This window comes from Giraffa tippelskirchi, chromosome 11 (assembly GCF_054371585.1).
Source record: "Giraffa tippelskirchi isolate mGirTip1 chromosome 11, T2T-mGirTip1v1.2.pri, whole genome shotgun sequence".
Taxonomy (NCBI): Eukaryota; Metazoa; Chordata; class Mammalia; order Artiodactyla; family Giraffidae; genus Giraffa; species Giraffa tippelskirchi.
In genome coordinates, this window is record NC_137285.1 from 18,302,572 (window position 1) to 18,324,809 (window position 22,238).

A 22,238-nucleotide genomic window follows, 5' to 3' on the forward strand; every position below is an offset into this window, starting at 1 on the left:
TTTATACAAGAGAGTGAAACCATTTGATTCACGCTTTTAAAAGCACTCTCAGGCCGCTATGCAGACTGTAGATTGTTGGGGGGCAAAAGGGGCAGTGATGGGACTAGTAAGAAGGCTGTAGGAGCCATCCAGAGGAGAGAAGGTGGTGACTTGGACTAGAATGGGGCAGTGCAGCTGGAGAAAAGTGAGCAAACAGGCTATGTTTTAGAGGTGGAACTGACAGATTTTCTAGAAGGCGAAGATGACTCTAGGTTTCTTGGTGGATGATGATGCCTTTTATCAACATAAAAGACCAAGAAGAGACTAGATTGCCAAGTAACGCAGCATTGTTAACTATGTCAAACTATTAAAACACCTCAACTACTACCATATTTCAGCTTCCCTTCACTAATGTCTAAACCAAAACATTAAAAAAGCTAGAAGCACAGAGTCTTTAAAAAAAAAAAAACAACAAGATGGTCTTTTTAAGGGAATGATTTTCACTTTATGAAGAGCTTGTCCTGTTGTCCTGGTTTTCTCATTTCAGTGCAGAATGGCAGAGGCCTCTCTGTGGACCAGCTATCACGTACCGACAGGCTTTTGGGTACCACACTCGAGCTCCACTTCCCACCAGGGTAGAAATCTCCCAGCACCCCTGGGTTTTGAGCACCATGCTGGGAAGAGCAAGGACCAGATTACATAGATTATTCACACTACTACACATGTCAACTGACTGGTGTGCAAAATGCCAGAGAAGTGGAACTAGAGAAGCCAGCAGGAATCCAACTGGGAAGAGGCTTAAACTTCATCCTAAGGACACTGAGAAAGGAAGACGAGTCTTTCCTACCCCACTGTCAACATTTTATTATGAAAAATTCCAACCATAAAGGAAACATTAAGGGTTTTATAGATTCAGAGTTCATACTGAGGGTTCATAATTTCATTTTAGAGAAAGCGTTCTACTTTCAATATGATAACACTTATTGAGTACTACTGAGTGCTTAGGATGGGCCAGATTCTGTTCTTAGCTTATGACATGTATTAGCCTGTTTGATCCTTGTAAATAACCCTACAGAATTGGTCCTCCAAATGTGTAACCATGATTTGAACAGCATAACTACTGGGAAATTCCCAGGTAATGGTTTCCACCTCTTGACTGTATGTCACAACCTAATTTCCCAGCCTCCCTTGCAGCTAGGACACAGGCATGAGACCCAAGCTTTTCAAACATATGCACCATGCAACAATGCTTCGGTACACAGGAAATAACATGGGGTGGTGGGCATGAGCAGAATTCAACTGAAGGAATGTATGGGGCTGATACCAGCTTTGACTGACACCATAGGGGCCACTTCCTGGACCCCATGTTTAGAGATCCCACCCTGGCCCTCTGCTAGCTGTGAGCTTCCCTACGGAGTAAGGAGCCTGTGGGACTGTATTAGTTTTCTATTGCTGCATAACAAATTACTACAAACTCATCTAAAATACTGCCACTTATTAGCTCACAGTTCTATAGGTCAGTAGTTTGGGCCTGGCATGGCTGAGTTCTCTGCTCAGGGTCTCACAAGGTTGAAATCAAAGCGTTATGCTGTGCTGAGTTCTCACTTTGGGACTCAGGGGGAAAATTCACTTCCAAGCTCATTCTCCCTGTTGGTAGAATTCAATTCCGTGCCATTATGGGACTCAAGAGCTCTGATAGCCAGGGGCCACTCTCAGATCCTAGAGATCACTTGCATTTTTTATTGTGTGGCTCCCCTCTATCTTCAAGCCAGCGATGGCACAATGTTTTCATGCCTCAAATCTCTGACCTCTCTTCTGGGACCAGCCAAAGGAAATTCCCTACTTTTAAAGGCTCAGGGACTTCCCTGGTGGTCCAGTGGTTAAGAATCCGCCTGCCAATGCAGGAGACATGGGTTCAATCCCTGGTCCAGGAAGATCTCACATGCCACAGGGCATCTAAACCTGTGGGCCACAAGTACTGATGCCTGCACTCTAGAGCCTGGGTGCCACAACTACTGAGCCCACGCACCACAACTACAGAAGCCAGTGCACCCTAGAGCCCTAGAGCAATAAGAGAAGCCACTGCAATGAGAAGCCTGCACATGGCAACTACAGAGTGTAACTAGCAACTAGCTCACCACAACTAGAGAAAGCCCCTGAGCAGTAATAAGGCCCAGTGCAGTCAAAAGTAAATAAATCTTTAAAAATACACTAGAAGGAATCAATTGCAAAATAAAGGAGACAGAAGAATAGATAAGTGTGCTGGAAGATAGAATAGTGGATGTAACTGCCACGAAACAGAATAAAGAAAAAAGAAAAAAAGAATTGACGACAGTCTCAGAGACCTCTAGGACAACATTCAATGCACCACATTCAAATTATAGGGGTCTCAGAAGAAGAAGAGAAAGAGAAAGGATTTGAGAAAATATTTGAAAACTATATAGTCAAAAGCTTCCCTAACATGGGAGAGGAAATAGTCAATCAAGTCCAGGAAGCACAGAGAGTCCCATAAGGGATGAACCCAAGAAGAAATATGCCGAGTCACATATCAATCAAACTATCAAAAATTAAATACAAAGAAAAAAATATTAAAAGCAGCAAGGAAAAGCAAAAATAAGCACACAAGGGAATCCCCAAAAAGTCTGTTATGACTTTCAAATGTGGGCCTCCACTTGTTCTCCTGCCTCCACTTGTTCTCAGTTGTTAATTTCCCATCACTGCGGGAACAATCCAGCCACAAACTTGGTAACATAAAACAACAATTTATTCTCTCCAAGTTCTGGAGATACCTAAAATCAGCATCACTAGGTCAAAACTGAGAGGTCAGCAGGGCCATGCTCCCTCCAGAGGCTCTAGAGGAGAAGACTTTTTTGCTTCTTCCAGTTTCTGGGGGTGGCCTATGTTCCTTGGCTTGCAGTCACATCACACCAGTCTTCAAGGCTTACATCCCTGACTCTCCGCTTCACCTTCATGAACCTTTATCCCATATGTGCGTATGTATGTGTGCATGAAATCTCCTCTTTTTTTAAATTTTTAATCAAAAAATTTTGGATTTTTGGCTGTGCTGGGTCTTCTTTGCTGCACACGGGCTTTCTCTAGTTGCAAAAAGTGGGGGCTACTCTCTAGTTGCGGTCCATGGGCTTCTCAAGGCAATGGCTTCTCTTGTTGTAGAGCACAGGCTCTAGGACATGAGGGGTTCACAGTAGCTATGGCTCAAGGGCTCTAGAGCACAGTCTCAGTAGTTGTGGCTCATAGGTTTAGTTTCCCCGCAGCATGTGGAATCTTCCTGAATCAGGGATCAAACCTGTGTCCCCTGCATTTGCAGGTGGACTCTCAAACACTGGACCACCAGGGAAGTCCCTCTGTCTCTCTGTTATAAGAACACATATGATGGCATGTAGGGCCTACCTAATTCAGGATAATCTCACCATCTCAGAATCCTTAACTTAATCACATCTGCAAAGACCTTTTCCCCAAACAGGGTAACAGTTATAAATTCTGGAGATTAGGACATGATAGCTTTGGGGTCATTATTCAGCCTCCTATAGGAGATGTGGCCCCAGGCATTGAGCTCACTGGGGCATGGCAGTGACTAAGATTCTGACACTCAAACACTATTGGTATGAATTTCTACCTCATGGCTCGGCAGTGGCTGGCAGAGTCTTTTTTCTGGAACAGTCCCTGTTCTCTGGGTGTTGTTCCTAGCTATGCATTGTTTCAGCAAGCCTGGTTTTTGGTCCACCAACAGACTGTATGAACTACCTAATATCCTTTTAAAATCTCCTTCTTCCTTTTTTTTAAAACAACTTTCAGTTCAGTTCAGTCGCTCAGTCGTGTCTGACTCTTTGCAAGCCCATGAACCACAGCACGCCAGGGCTCCCTGTCCATCACCAACTCCTGGAGTCCACCCAAACTCATGTCCATTGAGTAGGTGATGCCATACAACCATCTCATCCTCTGTCATCCCCTTCTCCTCCTGCCCTCAATCCTTCCCAGCATCAGGGTCTTTCCAAATGAGTCAGCTCTTCACATCAAGTGGCCAAAGTATTGGAGTCTCAGCTTCAACATCAGACCTTCCAATGAACACCCAGGACTGATCTCCTTTAGGATGGACTGGTTGGATCTCCTTGCAGTCCAAGGGACTCTCAAGAGTCTTCTCAACACCACAGTTCAAAAGCATCAATTCTTCGGCGCTCAGCTTTCTTCACAGTCAAACTCTCACATCCATACACGGCTACTGGAAAAACCACAGTCTTGACTAGATGGACCTTTGTTGGCAAAGTAATGTCTCTGCTTTTTAATATGCTGTCTAGGTTGGTCATAACTTTCCTTCCAAGGAGTAAGCGTCTTTTAATCTCATGGCTGCAATCACCACCTGTAGTGATTTTGGAGCCCAGAAAAATAAAGTCAGCTACTGTTTCCACTGTTTCCGCATCTATTTCCCATGAAGTGATGGGACCAGATGTCATGATCTTAGTTTTCTGAATGTTGAGCTTTAAGCCAACTTTTTCACTCTCCTCTTTCACTTTCATCAAGAGGCTCTTTAGTTCTTCACTTTCTGCCAGAAGGGTGGTGTCATCTGTGTAGCTGAGGTTATTGATATTTAATCCAGCAATCTTGATTCCAGCTTGCACTTCATCCAGCCCAGCGTTTCTCATGATGTACTCTGCATATAAGTTAAATAAGTAGGGTGACAATATACAGCCTCGACGTACTCCTTTTCCTATTTGGAACCAGTCTGTTGTTCCATGTCCAGTTCTAACTGTTGCTTCCTGACCTGCATACAGGTTTCTCAAGAGGCAGGTCAGGTGGTCTGGTATTCCCATCTCTTTCAGGATTTTCAATAGTTTATTGTGATCCACACAGAGCTATAATTTATTTTATCATAAAAGTCACCCATTTTAAGCATATACTTCAATGATTTTTTAATAAATTTGCAAGATGGACAACCATCATCACAATTCAGTTTTGGAATATTTCATTACCCCAATAAGATCCCTCATTCCCATTTGCAGTCACTCCCCATTCCTACCCACTGGATCCAGGCAAACACTAACCTATACCCTGACTCTATAGATTTGCCATTTCTAGACGATCTTTCTTCTTAAACTTGGCAGAGTGGACTCTGTCATTTAGAACTAGAAACCCTGGCCAATATAATTCTCAGTTGTGTCTGACTTTTTGCGACCTTGTGGACTGTAGCCCACCAGGCTCCTCTGTCCATGGAATTTTCCAGGCAAGAATACTGGAGTGGGTTGTCATTTCCTTCTCCAGGAGATCTTCCTGACCCAGGGGTTGAACCCACGTCTCTTGCATCTCCTGCATTGGTAGGCAGGTTCTTTACCAGTTGAGCCAACAGGGAAGCCCAATATAATTCTAATATCCCCTAATTGTAGAAGAAGAAGCTATGACTCAGAAAGGCTAAGTAGGACTTCCCTGGTGCTACAGTAGATAAGAATCCACCTGCCAATTCAGGGGACATAGGTTCAATTCCTAGGCCAGGAGTAACTAAACCTGTGTGCCACAACTACTGAGGCTGCATGCTGCAACAACTGAAGCCTGTGCACCTACAGCTTGTGCTCCACAACAAGAGAAGCCACTGAAATGAGAAGCCCATGAACTGCAAATAGAGGAAGCCATCATGCAGCAATGAAGATCCACTGCAACTAAAAATTAAATAAAAAATAAAGAAAGGCTAAGTAACTTACACAAGGTCATGTAAATAGTAAGTGATAGAGCCGATGTTGAACTCAGAGCCCAAGCTCTCCATAAAGTACTGTAGAGAATGGAGGAGGTAAGAGTACAAACAGAGGAAGGGAGACCATTTAGGAGAGTATCGGGTCATCCAGGTGAGAGTTAATGGTGATTTGGAATGAGGAGTTAACAGCGGTAGAGGAGAGAAGTAGATGGTTTTGAATAATGCTAGGAAGGAATAGCAATAAGATTTGACAACTGAATGGATGAGGGGCGATGAGGGAAAGGATAAACCAGGCAGTTCACTACGTCCTGGCTTGGGCCACTGCTGAGCGGTAGAAGAACTTGTTGGGATAGGAAATGTGAGGGGGGAAAACGCCCATCTAGGGTGGAAGATGAATTCAGAACTGAAGGCACTAAAGGCACAAGTCTATGCGACATACACATGGAGATACTTATTTGAAAGATGGATATGTGAATCTGGAGCTAGAGATGTAGATTTCTATATCGCCAGCATAAAAATGGTTAACTAGAACCGTGGAAGTAGCTGCAACTGACCAGCAAGAGAGGATGTAGATGAGAAGACAAGAGGGCTTAGAACAGACCCCTGAGGAATGCTAACCTTTAAGTGGTGAAAAGCACAGAGGTCACCAAAGGATTCTCAGAAAGGGCGAACATGGAGATCCAAAGAAAGTCAAGAGAATGTGGATTTGGGAAGGTGAAGGGGAAAGTGGAGGCATGGTCACTGGTATCACATGCTGCTGAGAATTCCAGGAAGATCAGGTCTGTGGCATGTCTACTGGATTCAGTGATGATGTTGTTGTTTACTTGATAAGAGAGGCTTTATAGAAGTTCTGGGGTGGGAGCCAGTCTGGAGTGGGCAGAGGAGTGAATGGAGATGCGGAAATGGATGTGGTAACTCACTTTTTCAAGGGACTTAGATACAAAGGAGGAGAGAGGCAGCAGGTAGTAGAAAGGAGAAGAATGTGGGGTCAAGGGAGGGTTTATTTTTAAGATGGGAAATTGATGCTGAAATGCAGATGGAGAGGAGATTCAAGAGAAAGAGAGATGATGGGATAAATGAAAATTATCTTCATTGTTGTCATTGTCATCACTGTCACCAATTAGCAACTACAGGGAAAGCTTGTTCTGTTCTGGGACTGTTCTAATTATTAGACATTTCTTCCTTACATTGAACCAAAATCTATCTCCATGTAATTTTCCCCTTTGGTTAGAGTTCTGCCCTGTGGTACATTTTCTATTTCACAGTTTCCAAATGGCTTCAGCCTGCTACTATATTTCTCCACTTCTCCAAAATAATAGCCACAGTCTCTCTGGCTCTGTACCCCTAAGACAGTATCCAGACTCTTTACTATCTCAGCCAAGCCCACACAACCACACTCTAGTTTGTCAAGGCTCTCTTAAAAGGTGATGCCCATACTCTTGCATTGCTGGTGGAAACATAAAATGGTTCAAGCTTTTGTGGTTTGGTAAAATGAACTGAAATTTTAAAAAATATGCACATCCTTTGACTCAAAGACTTATCTTAAGGTGTAAAATTTACCTGAGGTGTGACAAGTTTCTTGTGTAAACATGTGCCTGGCAACATGAAAGGGGAGAGTGGAGAATTAACGAAGTATAGCGTTGAAGAGAACAGCCTGAGCCTAAAAAGACTGAGGGTTTCCCCCACCTCCAAAGACCGGGAACAAGACAAAGATGTGTGTTTTTATCACTGAAATGCCTGTTATTCAAAACTGTACTTGACATTCTAGCCAGTGCAATTAAGCAACAGAAATAAAAGGCATCCAAATTGGAAAGGAAGACGTAAACTATACTTTGATGATAAGGTCCTATATATGGGGGACTTCCCTGGGGCTCCAGTAGCTAAGACTCTGAGCTCCTAATGCAGGGGGCCCTGGTTCAATCCCTGGCCTGGGAACTAGATCCCCGTTTATAAACCAATCAGTAAAGTTTCAAGCCACAAGATCAACACACAAAAATCAGCCATGTTTCCACACACCAACAATGAGCAATCTAAAAAAGAAATTAAGAAAGCACTTCCATTTACAATAGCACACAAAGGAGCATGAGCTTGGAGTTAAGGCTTAGTTCACTGTAACAAATACCAAAGACAGAGTGGCTTGTAAACAACAGAAATTTATTTCTCATAGTTAGAGAAGCTAGAAATCCTAAGGTCAATGCAACATCAGATATGGTATCTGGTAAAAACCCACTTCCTGGCTCACAGATGGCCATCTTTCTGCTGTATTCTCACACAGCAGAAGAGGTGAGCCGTTTCAGGGGCCTCTTATAAGGGCACTACTCTCATTCATAAGCACTCCATCTTTGTGACTTACTCACTTCCCAAAGGCCCCACCTCCTCATACCATTGCATCGGGGTTAGGTTTCAACTTATGAATTTTGGGGGGGGTCACAAACATTGAATCTACAGCGCTATGTGAACTTGGGCTCACTTTCTTGGTGTCACAGTTTGCTCAGCTATAAGGTGAGGGTGAGACTGTTCCTTCTTTACAGGGTTATTTTGGGGCAGGTGAAGGTGGAAAGAGTTAGTATTTGTTATTAATATATGCTTAGAAGAGTACTTGACACATAGTAAAAGCTATAACAAGACTACCAAAAATGTTTACAAAACTGAACAAAAGTTCCAGTTCAATATCCATCAGTAAGAGAATAGCTGGCAAATTTTCACAATTCACCTCTCAGGCTGAACTGTATGAAATTGCCAGTATTCTATTGTTTTGTCTACAAAACGAGCTATTTCGTATGTTCCAACCTAAACACTAGAATACCCTGTAACCATTCAAAGTGGGTACATATCATAGATCTATCTTTATCATCCATTTTGCACTACTATTGTGAAAAGAGTTAATAACATATTATTGAGCAAAAACAGCAAGTTATTTAATAGCATGTAGAGTGTGGCCATGTTTGTGTGTCTAGGTGGGGGCATAAAGAGGCATCAGGAACATGTGCTCAAATTTTCAACAATGATAACCTCTGAGAGGGAGAACGTTGGAACCTTTTCATGTTCTTTGTGCTTTTCTGTGAAGTTTATACTTTTACAAACACCAAAGGGATTCTCTTTAAATGTGTGGCTCATAAGACCTGAACACAAGGCTTCTGCTTGTTCCCTAATTAGGGCATAGGTCATTGGCTTATCACCACCCTCAAGGAGAATATTCTACTTCTCTCACCAAAGCTTAAGACAACACTAGTTTTTTGGGTTTTGTTTACTAGAGGATATAACACAATTTTGGCTAATATGGGTTTGGACTTATTTAAAATGTTGGGCCTCTAAGATAAACCTCTGCCAATTTGGGTGGTCCATGGCCTGTATCTGTGTAACTGAGTTTTTTAGGTCAATGCCTTTACACCTATCCATTATATTGGGTTGGCCAAAAAGTTCGTTTGGATTTCCCCATACGGTGTTCTGGAAATACCTGAATGAAATTTTTGGTCACTCCAATATTTCCTCTAATTGGTAAACATTAACTAATAGAGTAGGACTCACTCTCTTCTCTCCATATAGTAGGATGTGTAGAAAGTATTGTGTTCTGGAGTAGGAGTTTTTGGAACGGGAGGGAGATAGTTTAAGAAGTATGAAAAGGAAGGTTTTTTTTTTTTTTTTAGTTCTACCAGTTTATTGCTACCAACCCATTTCCCTCCACCCTCATGCACACGTGCTCAGTCATGTAACCCCATGGACTGCAGCCCACCAGGCTCCTCTGTCCATGGACTTTTCCAGGCAAGAATACTGGAGTGGGTTGCCATTTCCTTCTCCGAAAAGGAAGGTTTTTCCAAATGAACTAGATGGTGGATAAGAAGTGCAATAGTCAAAGAGAATTGGAAGAACATATGATGTCTTAGCCAAGCTGTGAGTAACAAAAAACTGAACCCCCTTCACTAGCTAGCTCAAGGAAAGGTGTGGCAGAGTAGAACGGGCTTGGTATATTGTTGTTGTTTAGTAGCTAAGTCATGTCCAACTCTTTAGCGACTTCATGGACTACAGACTGCCAGTTTCCTCTGCCCATGGGATTTCCCAGGCAAGAATACTGGAGCGGGTTACCATTTCTTTCTCCAGGGGATCCTCCTGACCCAGGAATCGAACCCACGTCTCCTGCATCGGCAGGTGGATTCTTCACTGCTGAACCACCAGGGAAGCCCTGCCTATATTTTAGTAGGCTGAATAATGCCCCCCACACCATGCCAAATCTCCATGTCCTGATCTCTGGAACCTGTGAATATGGTGCCTTATGTGGTTAAAGGAACTCTGCAGATGTGATTAAGTTCGAGGTCTTGAGATGGAGAGCTTATTCTTGATCATCTGAGTGGCTCCAGCGTGGTCACAAGAGTCCTTATAAGGGAGAGGGGCAAGAGAATTGAAGTCGAAAAAAGAAAACGTGACAAGAGGAGTTGGGGGTAGAGATTTGTGGTTGTGAACCCGGGGACGGTCTAGAAGCTGGAAGAGGTGAGAACAGACTCGCTAGTGGAGACTCCAGGCCTGCTGTCACCTTGATCTGAATCCTGTAAGAATGATTTTAGGCATCTGACTCCCCAAAACTAAGACAAAAAATGTTTGTGTTATTTTAAGTCACTAAGTTCATGGTGGCTTATTACAGCAGCCACAGGAAGCCAGCATTTAACTTGCCTTTCAGAGTGCAGGCTCTCCTCCACTTTTTTCACAGTACATCTCTGCCTGCCCCTGGCCCCTTTCTGACCACCCCTGCACACACACACACACACACACACACACAGCTGAGCGTACCAGGGTTGGACACAATCAGATTCTTCTCTTGGGATTTTAAATATAAGATACAGAGGCTGCAGGGTCGACTACTCCACGAGGCACAGAGGGCCCAGGACCCACAGTTCTCTTAGGGGCCCACAGAAGTCTATTGGTCCTGGGGTAGGCGTCAGTTAACAGGATGGGAGGATGGTTCACTTTCAGGTCACACCCTTTCACTCTAGCATTACCTTTGTTCAGTGGGCTCAGACGCTGTGCGGGTGAAGTCTGGCTTTGCTGAGAGGCACTTCCTTCCCGTGGCACATTGAGGACTCTTTCACGATGGGTGCAGGCAGCCGACCCCCCCTGAGATGCCAGTACATGTCTGTGAAAGTCCTTCTCATTGAGAATTCGTGGATTGGGTTTCTGAAAAACATCTTTATAGTGGTCATCGTGGTCTACAACTGGTGAGTCAGGTGCAGTGTGCCAGTCTGGGGACTGCCCCAGTGGACCTTACCCTCCATCCTTCTGTCCTCCTGCTGCCCCTCCACAGCCCTCCTCTTCAGCTAGACTGGTCTGTGAGGACTCAGGCTTCTCTCACTTTTATTCTCTTCCATCTTCCCAGACTCTTCAGCTTTCTTCTCCCCCATCTCCACCTATCCATCCTACAAGGCCCAGCTGAATCCCCCAGCTCCATCATGCCCCTGTTCACTCCAGGGACCAGTGGTTTTGCCTTCTTCAGAATGCAGAGAATTGTAGCTTCTTAGAGCTGAACAGGCATAGGGATTAGGGAGCCAGGGAGTTATCCCCCCATTGTTGCTGTTGCTGTTCAGTCGCTAAGTCGTGTCTGGCACTTTGCCACCTCATGGACTGTGGCATGCCAGGCTTCCCCGTCCTTCACTATCTCTGGGAGTTTGCTCAAATTCACTTCCATTGAGTCGGTAATGCTGTCTAACCATCTTAGCCTCTGCCGACCCCTGCTCCTTTTGCCTTCAATCTTTCCAGCATCAAGGTCTTTTCCAGTGAGTCGGCTCTTTGCATCAGATGGCCAAAGTACTGGAGCTTCAACTTCAGCATCAGTCCTTCCAACGAATATTCAGGGTTGATTTCCACCAGGATTATTTGGTTTGATCTCTTTGCTGGCCAAGTTATCTCCCCATTCAGGGACTAAGTCCATTACCCAAAGAGGTGGCATGGTTTGTCTGACTCACCAAAGAGATCGGGAGAGAGCTGCTGGGACAATTTTTAGAATGTTCTTTCCATATGCAGACTCTTTTGTTTCCTCTTTATTTTCTTTGATGCATCTCTGAAGCATTTTGATTCTTTTTGAAAAACATATATTTCTTTATTTGGCTACATCAGTTCTTAGTTGTGGCACATAGGATCTTCATTTTTCGTTGCATTAGGACCTTTCAGTCGCATTAAGATCTTTAGACCTTTTAGCTGTGGCATGTGGGATCCAGTTCCCTGACCAGGAACCAAACCTAGGCCCTCGCATTAGGAGTGTGAAGTCTTAAGACACAGGACCATGATTATATAAAGACAAGTTTTCTGATTTCTGAGAGGGTTGGATTCCATTAAGGCTGATCTATACCATGTCATACACTTGGGGATGAATATGAGAGACTAAGGGCTTCCCAGGTGTCTCAGTGGTAAAGAACCTGCCTGCCAATGCAGGAGATGCAGGTTCAATCCCTGGGTTGGGAAGATCCCCTAGAGAAGGAAATGGCAACCCTCTCCAGTATTCTTGCCTGGGAATCCCATGGACAGAGGAGCTTGGTGGGCTACAGCCCATGTGATCACAAAAGAGTTGGATGTGATTGAGCGACTAACCAACAACAAGAGACTGAGCTTCCCAGATGGAGGGTTAAATGGACAGTTATTCTGGATGACTGTTGCAATATCCAACACAAAAGAACTTGCACATACCATGTGCACATTGTGATGATAGGCTGAAATACACTGTTGAGTAAGCATTATCATATTTGTCTATGCAATTACACTGGATAGCTCTGTCTCATATTTGCTCATTGTATCTCAAATTGGGCTCTCTGCAAACCTCATTACGTGGATTTCCCTAGGGGGGCCAATGGTTAAGAATCCGCCTGCCAATGCAGGGGACATGGGTTCAATCCTTGCTCTGGGAAGATTCCACATGCTGTGGGGCAACTAAACCCAAGCACCACAACAAGAGAAGCCACCGTGATGAGAAGCCAGCATACCACAACTAGAGAGTAGCCCCCTATCCTGCCCGCCACAACTAGACAAAACCCTCCCACAACAATGAAGACCCAGCAGAGCCAAAAATAAATTAAAAAAAATCAACGACAACCTCATTATGCACTTACTTCCCATTTACCCCTTCTGCCAGCCCCAGGGAGCCATCAATCTACTGTCTCGGTGGATTTACCTATTCTGGATGTTTCATATAAGTGGAATCATACACTACATGGTCTTTTGTGTCTGTCTTTTTTCACTTAGCACAAAGTTTTTTGAGGTTTGTCCACAGTACAGCATGTGCCTCCTTTCATTCCTTTTCATGGGTAGATGATTGTCCATCATCTTTTAATGAACGTGTGGGCTGTTTCCACCTTTTGACTATTGTGAATAGTGCTGCCATGAATATGTGTGGACAGGTATTTGTTTAAGCATATAATGTCATTTTTAATTTCTTTAAACTTTATCTTATTCTGTGGCATGCTTTGCTTACTCAATGTTACGTTATTTCCACATTGATGCAAGCAGTTCTCCATTCACTTTCACTCTTGCAGAACATTCCAGTGAATAAATCTAACAATTTATTCACCCATTCAGTGTTCGAAGATATTTCCATTATTTCCAATTCCCCTATTATAAACAGTGCAGCTTTACAATCTCCCGTACATAACTTGTTGGGCACCATCTGTGAGGTTTCCTCTGGGGCATACACCTAAGAGTGAAATTGTTGTGGCACGGGGAATGCACTGCAAATGTACAGTACTTCATATTGCCAAATGTGAGCTGTTTTTCCATGAGTCTCATAGGGGTTTTCAACCCTGACTGTGCATTAGAATCAATTTTAGAAAAATATATAGGCACCTGGATAACTCCCCAGAACTATTGAATCAGAGTTTCCAGGGATGAGGCCAGGGAGCTGCAATTTTGAAAGCTCCCTAAGTAATTACACTGTACAGCCAAGGTTGAGAACAGCTGGGACCAAGCCTTGGCCCACAGTATCTCGGTTTCCCAAGGTCAGCTCATAGAGGACAGCTACTGACTGCCTAACAACATTCAAATATTAGAGGCTGAGCAGAGGGAAGAGACCAAATAGACACATGCCCAACAAATAAACAAAGCATTTAAAACAAATGGTGGTCCAGTGGTTAAGACTCCACACTTCCACTGCAGGGGAGGCATGTGTTTGATCCCTGGTCTGGGAACTAGGATCCCATATGATGCAAGGGATGGCAAAAAATAAATAAATAAATAAATAAAATAAAATAAATTCAATTATTCAGGGCAATGGGAAACAGGAAATGGATAAATGGAGATGGAATCTACCATTTTTAGTTATCAATTCCACTTTTTCCCTCTCTTCCCCCCACCATAATAACTTAGAGTCATATTCTAAAGAAGGTATTAATAGCTTATGAATAGATCAGAAGGCAGGAAACCAGAGGCAAAGCCACATCACGTATGAACAAATACAGCACATGGTTAAGAGGTCTTGCTCTAGGCTCTATGATAGACCAGTCAAAGACCTCAGGCCTGCCAGTGATGACCTGTGCGATCTTGGGCAAGTTCCTTCACCTCTCTGAGCCCATTCTCTCATCTACAAAAGGGGGATGATTACAGGAACTGTCTCCTATCAGTGTTGTGAGCACTAAAGGAGGTGATGCATTTAGAGCATGTACTAAGTACTCAATAAAGGGTAAGCTGCTATTACCAATGCTATTTTAAACCAGGCAGGTGTTTCTGGAAAACAGGAACCTGACCTGCTGACACACCCTTACGTGTGTGTGTGCATGCTAAGTTGCTTCAGTCGTGTCTGACTCTTTGTGACACTATGGACTGTAGCCTGCCAGGCTCCTCTGTCCATGGGATTCTCCAGGCAAGAATACTGGAGTGGGTTGCCATGCTCTCCTCCAGAGGATCTTCCTGACCCAGGGATTGAACCCAGGTATATTATGTCTGCTGCATTGGCAGGCAGGTTCTTTACCACTATCGCCATCTGGGAAACCTGGAACAAACCCTTAGGTAGATGCTAATGTGTTACTGAGTCCCAGAACAAAGCTGGTGGACTGACCTGGGGTGGACTTTGCTATTTGAGAAGGAATCTATAAATTAAGGTCTATACTAGGTGATATTAGAGACCGGTATTGGGGACAACAGTTTCCACGTGGTGAAAGCTCACTATGAGCCAGATACAGTGCTAAGGAGTTTGCACGGGTATCTCAGCCCATCCTCAAAACAACCCCATGAGGTAGGTATGACTATTCTTCCCATTTTACAGGTAAGGAAAATGAGTCACAGAGAAGGCAAGGCACTTGCCCAAAGTCACCCAGCAAAGCTTGGATTTTAATGGAGCTGGCTTTCAGTTTCTGCATCCAAAACCAAGGCACTGTGTCTCCCTTGAGAATACCGCTGATGCTTTTCTGTGTCTGTCATTTAGCTTTGCTTTGGTGAGTGACAAGCGGTACCAACGGAAAGAGCCTGTCATCAGTTCTGTGCACAGCAAGATAAAAGGGATAGCAGAGGTGAAAAGGGAGGTTATGGAGAATGGGCAGAAGAAGGTTGTGTGGAGTGTCTTTGACATGGCGGATTACACCTTCCCCTTGCAGGTGAGCACCTGTCAGCATCCTCCCAGGACTTGTCCCTGGTCACTGTCCCCAGGGCCTCTTCCCCCTCCCCTGGGATCTAGAGACTTGCTCCAGAAAAACACTGGCCCCATTTAAAAAGCTCTGTGAAAATCCCAACTGAGAAAGCCTAAAAATTGCAAAATTGGGTCAGATCCAGCAACTCAAAGGAGATGATACTTTGCTTTATCAAGTCCTACAGGGTTTCTCAAAATAGCAGTGTGTCCTGGTGCGTTGAAAACATGATTTGATTCACTCGAACTTTATTTATACATAACTTTTCAGAAGCAGGGCCATCAAGTCAGCAAGTTTTGCCTAGATCCAGAAGGGCAAAGAACTTTCTGCCTTGAGGGGACCAGCCCTTCTATATTGTTTGTGTGGCATTTTATCAACAAAAATGTCTCCAGGAAAACTCTTGGCTACAGTTTTGCACAAGGGCAGGCTATAGATGACAAAGAATGGAAGGGTGTGGACCACAGCGAAAGGGCATGAGATTGTCTCAATCTGCAAAAAGAGAAAATGAATGTAGAATTCTCAAAAGGGAGAGATTGAAGTGGGGTTGAGAACACCAAAGAACAGATGGAGGGGAGTGGCAAGGGGGACGAAAGGGCCCATTGGCAGCCCCTGGAAGCTGGAACGCTTTGAAAAACCATAAAAGCCAAGCTGCTATCCATTTGTTTCTAACAGAGGGTCATTAAAATTTCCACCTATTGCCCAGGTGGTGGGATGCCCTATGACCCTTTCATTAAAGTCATGGATAATCTGAACAGCGTTCTGATGGAGGTAACACCCCCACCTCTGCCTCCCTACATCTTTTGGTTTTCAGTGTAATGGGATTTACTGTGTCCCCCAAAATGAAAATGCTGCTTTTGAGGCTGGAATGGAAAATGAGTGCTCAATCAATTTGAATGTTCCTCCGCTCTCCCTCGGCTCAGCAGGGCGGCTCATCCAGCGTGGATATTAAGCGCTCTGGGTAGTCAATTTGTTTCCAGACCCAGATTTCTAGACTGAAGCTTAGAAGAGTGGAAAGGTTCGCCCCCATGCACTTAGCCAGTTGGATTACTATGATTAAGCAGTTCTGTTCTCAAAAAGCTTGCCATTTTGCCTTCTCTCCTTTTTCTCCACAGGGGAACTCCTTTTTTATGATGACAAACTTTCTCAAGACAGAAGGCCAAGAGCAAGGGTTGTGTCCGGAGGTAAGGAGGAAGGGATGGGTGATAAGAGTTCCTGGAGGAGGCGCAGGTCAGAGGAAATGGAAACTGGGACCAGGGGTGTTGTGGAGGCCACAAATATTGACTGAGGCTCTGCTTGTGACGGAGCAGGGGTGTGGACCTGGGCTGGCTGGAAAGGGTGAGAAGATCCTGCATTTCTCGCTCTATAACCATCAGATCTCTGTCTGTCGCCCTGGGTCTCCAGCTGCAGCACTAGGAGCCTGTGCAGGTTGAGGCCGGCTTTCTCCATCGCTTGCTCCCGGAGCAGCTTAGGACAGCAGGGATCCTTGGCGTTTGCACAGTGTCTCATGTTTTAGTGGAGCCTCACAACGACTTTAGGGGGGTAACAGCACTCCCAGCCTTATTTTACAGGTCAGCTCAAAGATCAGAGAGGTTCAGTGACCTTCCCAATATCACACAGCTTGCTGGAGACAGAGCCAGACTTAGAATCCAGCTGTCATTCACAGCTTCTCCCACTGTTCACTGTGAACTGCCTGCAGGGCCAGCCTGGGAAGATGTCAGACATTGCAAGTTTGATATTTCATTGCACTTCTTGAGTTTTAGGCTCTATGTGAAGTGGGGAAGCCCCGATGTCTCCCACCCTCACTACCACCACCCACTCACGCTTTCCGCACCTTGCTTTGCCCTCTCTGTACTCTCTCTCAACCTTCCGCCTTCTGGGAAACTTTCTTCTCTATAAAAACATGTGTATCTTATTCTATCCCATCCCAGTCTTGTTCACTGCTCTGTAAAATGACAACTAGCTATTCTGATAAGTTTGTCTTTAGTGATGTCTTACTAGGCAACGCCCTCTTGTTGTTCCCCTCTCAAGTAAGACAGTTGTGTTTGACCAGGGACCGTCCCAACACCGAGAGCTGCCGGTGCACAACCTGTGGGGAAGACCAGCCTTGCCTCTGGGTCTTGCTCATAGGCCCTCTCTGGTGACAAGGCCTAGATTTGTGAGTGTCTGAGAACTCAGTGTGGATAGGCTCTCTCGCATCACAGTTCTTGCCATCATTTCTACCTAAATTTGGAAATAAGTGAACGTTCCTTCCAGGTCTATCTCAATAATGCTCCCCTAAAAAGAGACCTCTCTATGATTACTTTGCCCCCATCTCCCCTTAAATGTCCCTGCTACTCTAATGAAGTAGCCAGGTGCCTGTCCAACTAAATATTCCCTTCCATCTCCCTACCCAGCAGCATCCGAAGTTGAATCCAGTTTGGGGCCTTTGGTTCCCTCTTGTCCCATACCCTGAAATTGCTACTCACACTCCTCCCCCCCACCCCCCACCATGGCACTTTTCACAGATACTTTTCAAGTTATTGAGACTTAAAAGAAATCAATAAAGAGACTTGTAAAAGAAGTCAAGGAAGAGAGTCAAGATAGCGCAGAGATTAAGAGCCTGAGTTTTAGGAGCTAGACTGTAAATGGTTCAAAACTTGACTTACTACCTTTGTGACTCTGGGCAGGTAACTTCATGGCTCTGTGCCTTCAGTTCAGTCACTCAGTAGTGTCTGACTCTTTGCGACCCCATGAATTGCAGCACGCCAGGCCTCCTTGTCCATCACCAACTCTCGGAGTTTACCCAAACCCATGTCCATCGAGTCAGTGATGCCATCCAACCATCTCATCCTCTGTCGTCCCCTTCTCCTCCTGCCCCCAATCCTTCCCAGCATTAGGGTCTTTTCCAATGAGTCAACTCTTCGCATGAGGTGGCCAAAGTATTAGAGTTTCAGCTTCAACATCAGTCCTTCCAATGAACACCCAGCACTGATCTCCTTTAGGATGGACTGGTTGGATCTCCTTGCAGTCCAAGGGACTCTCAAGAGTCTTCTCCAACACCACAGTTCAAAAGCATCAATTCTTCGGCGCTCAGCTTCCTTCACCGTCCAACTCTCACATCCATACATGACCACTGGGAAAACTATAGCCTTGACTAGAGGGACCTTGGTTGTGTTGGTGTATTCATTTGCAAGATGGGGCTGATTGCAAAACCTAGCTCTTGGGATTATTGAAACAAATGAGAGAATCTCTGTGACAGGCTGGAAACAAGGCATGATACATTGTAACAAGCACTCCAATGAGAGTTGTAATGACCCAGATGACAAGTTACTCCTTCTCAGACAGGATGTCACTCAGTCTGAGCTCTGTGGAGGCAATGCCAGCCCGGATACTATGTAACTCTTGGGATTTTAATCTATGATCCGGGCTGGTTTGAGTTGCTCTAGTGGGAAATTTGCCTCCTCTCTCCGCATATCGACACCCCACCCCCCCGCCGCCCCCGGCAACTCTTACCAGAAGGTGGAAGTCAAGGATAGGGCTTGACATCTGTCTCCAGTAAATATGGCCAAGCCCCAGATGTACACCAAAATGAAGAGACATTGGTCCTAATAATCTATTGCTGCATAACAAACTACCCTGAACCTGCTGGACTTAAAGCCACAAGCATTTCTTTTTTTAAGGTTTTTTTTGTTGTTTTTTTTTTTTGATGTGGACCATTTTTCAAAGTCTTTTCTGAATTTGTTACATTATTGCTTCTGTTTTATGTTTTGTGGTTTTGGCTGTGAGACGTGGGATTTTAGCTCCCTGACCAGGCACGGAGCCTGCACCCCTTGCATTAGAAGGTGAAGTCTCAACCACTCAACCATTAGAGAAATCCCTAAAGCCATGAGCGTTTTAGGAACGCTCATAGTTCAGTGGTTGACAGAGCTCCGCTAGGCAGTTCTGCTGATCTTGGGATCTGTGTGGGGGCTCTCATGGCCTGGGCTTGGCTGGCCTTCTCTTCCTCTCTGGGGACTCTTAAGGTTTCTCCTCCTTTCAGGGTCTCTCCACGTAGTCTTTCCAAACTTCCTCACAGCAGCTCAGGATCCCCCAGACCAAAAGAAGCTTCCAGGCCTCCCAGGCTCAGGACTAGAGCTGACACAGCGTTACTCCCACTGCCTTCTTTTGGTTATTCACTCAGAGTCAGACCTAGCTTCAAAGGGAAGGGAAGATGCTCTACCTCTCAATGGCAAGAGTGACAAAGAATTTGTGGCCATCGTTGATGCATGTGACAATCACAAAAGAGATGATCCAAGTGTCTATTGTTTTTTCTTTTTTTTTATTTTGGAATTTCACCTTGAGAGTAAAATAGAGTCGGTTTATCTTCTTTCCTGAGATTTCTTTCCAGTCAATAATCAAAATAACACAACTTCTCATGAGCCACAGTGAATGATCATTCATTCATTCATTCATTCTTTCCATGTTTATCCAGACCCACTATGTGTCAGGCACTCACACTACAAAGACACAACCCAGGCTTTGTGTTCAAAGGGTTCACAATATAGTCGGGGATCACAAGAGCAGCAAACCAAGGACATGATAGGTGACAGGAAGAAGGCAACTTGGGGATAAAAGAGAATATGAAAGTGAAAGAGATTGAAAACTACAGGAAACATTCAATAAGCAAAAGCCATGTGCTAACCCCTTTCTCATCATAACTCATTTAATCTTCACAACAACCATATAAGACAAATCTGTCCATTCCCCTTTTACAGGTGAGGAAACTGAGGTACAGAGAGGCAAAGTAACTTGGCTGAGGCCACTCAGCTAGAAAATGGTGCAGCTATTGACAAAACTGGTTGCACCTGAGTCCAAGCCTGGGCCCTCCCCTGAATTTCTGTAACACTGCACGGAAAAGCCTATTTTCACGAAACTCCTGGTCTGCCTAAGACTGGCCATTAAACCTGGTCCTCAGAAATAGGGAAGTCGAGAATACATAAACCAAGCCATCTCACTTTTCTTTTCCTCATTCTGCCCTCAGCCCTTAGTCTTGGAAGCTGACTGACCTCATTTTTCTCAGGCCAGGAGAGAGGGCTGGCTGGAGTCCTTTATTTCCACATTTCCTGCTGAGCCATTGCACCTGTCTGCTTCACTTGGTTCCTCAGCCACAAGGCTGCATGATCCAGGCCCCCGCTCTCCAAACCAAGGGCTGTTCCCTGAAAGTGGCCCCTGGCATATGCTTCTTAGACTTTTACTTATTTTTATGTATTTATTAATTTAAAAAGTATTCATTTATTTGGCTGCATCAGGTCTTAGTTGCGGCATGCAGGATCTTCATTGCTGTATGTGAAATCTTTGTAGCTGCGAGAGGTATTTAGTTCCCTGACCAGGGATCAAACCCTGGCCTCCTGCATTGGGAGTGCAGAGTCTTAGCCACTTGACCACAAAGGAAGTCCCTGTTTTTATTTTTTATTGAGATATAAGTCACATACCATAAAATACACCATTTTCAAGTGTATAGCTCAGTGGTTTTTAGTATATTCACCGAATTGGGCAAACATCATCTCAGTCAGTTTCCAGAACATTTTCATCATTCCAAAAAGGAACATCATAACTGTTAGCAGTCACTCTCAGTACCCTACTTCCCTCAGCTCCTGGCGACCACCGATCACCCTTCTGTCTATGGACTTGCCTGTTCAGAACATTTCATATACACAGAATCATACAATACGTGGTCTTTCCTGTCTGGCTTCGTTCACTTAGTATTATGTTTCAAGTTTCATCTACACTGTAGCATGTATCAGTACTTCATTCATTCCTTTTCATGGCCAAATAACATTCCATTGCATGAATGTCCTAGAGTTTAGTTGTCCATTCATCTACTGGTGGCTGTTTGGGCTGTTTCGATTTTTGAGCATTATCTTCACACAAATGTTAGTGTGAACATAGACATCTGCTCTCCTATATCTGAGAGACACAATTTATTCCCCACTATTTTGTCCTTCTTTCTGCAGTACCCCACTCCCAGGACGCTCTGTTCCTCTGATCGGGGTTGTAAAAAGGGATGGCTGGGCCCGCTGAGCAAAGGTATGTTCTGTTTCTTTTTCTGAGACCCGCCAGGGGATGGTCTGGAATCCTGGTGATGTTTGAGAAGCCCAGCTCTTTAGCTTCTGGCTCTCAGCTGCCTTCGTCCACCTTCCTCGGGCCATGGACGAGCCTGTGCCTGCCCCATGCCTCGACTCTGAACCCAGAGGACCACCTGCTGACTATGAATGTGACTCTAATTCCCAGTGAGGGAAGCTCCTGAAAACCTCACAGAATTAGCCCCTTCAGGGTTCTCACTGATAGAAAATTTGAACGGCCCATAGCATCATCTGAATATTCTACATGTTGCCTCTTGAATTTCCCCAAAGGTTGAGAAGCATGAATGTATACCACCCCACCCCCCCAGGGCCCATGGGGGCAATATCAACCTGCAGAGTTTCCAAAGATCTTGTTTTAACTTAAAAAGACACAGAAAATTAAAACAAATTTTGCAAAAAAGAACACGAAAAAGTAAAAATATCATTGTTTTGTTTTTAAGTGGAGGAAAATTGCTTTACAATGTTGTGTTAGTTTCTGTCGTATAACAACTTGAATCAGCCATAATATACATATATCCTCTCCCTCATGAGCCTCTCTCCCCTCCCTCCTTTACATCCCTCTAGGTCATCACAGAGCACCAGGCTGGGCTCCCTGTGTTATACAGCAACTTTTCATCAGCTATCTATTTTACACATGATATTGTATATATGTCAATGCTACATTCTCCATTCATCCTACTCTCTCTTTAGCCCACTGTGTCCACAAATCCGTTTTCTACATCTGCTTCTCCATTCCTTCCCTTCAAACAGGTTCATTGATATCATTTTTCTAGATTCCATATATGTGAGTTAATATATGATGTTTGTTTTTCTCTTTCTGACTTACTTCACTCTGTACAACAGGCTCTAGGTTCACCCACCTCACTAGAC

At 44.5% G+C, this 22,238-nt stretch overlaps 2 protein-coding genes across 5 annotated transcripts in view; one reads left to right on the top strand and one right to left on the bottom strand.

Moving 5' to 3' along the window:
* The window catches only part of IFT81 (intraflagellar transport 81), a 253,133-nt gene that overhangs the window by 179,682 nt on the left and 51,213 nt on the right, over positions 1-22,238 (bottom strand). The window lies entirely within an intron of this gene.
* P2RX7 (purinergic receptor P2X 7) overlaps positions 9,313-22,238 on the top strand; it is a 40,839-nt gene continuing 27,913 nt past the window's right edge. The window contains exons 1-4 of the mRNA XM_081540035.1: positions 9,313-10,884; positions 15,069-15,237; positions 16,380-16,448; positions 21,240-21,312. Coding sequence (XP_081396161.1) covers positions 10,760-10,884; positions 15,069-15,237; positions 16,380-16,448; positions 21,240-21,312 — 436 coding nt within the window. The 5' untranslated portion in view covers positions 9,313-10,759. The remainder of the gene's footprint in view (positions 10,885-15,068; positions 15,238-16,379; positions 16,449-21,239; positions 21,313-22,238) is intronic.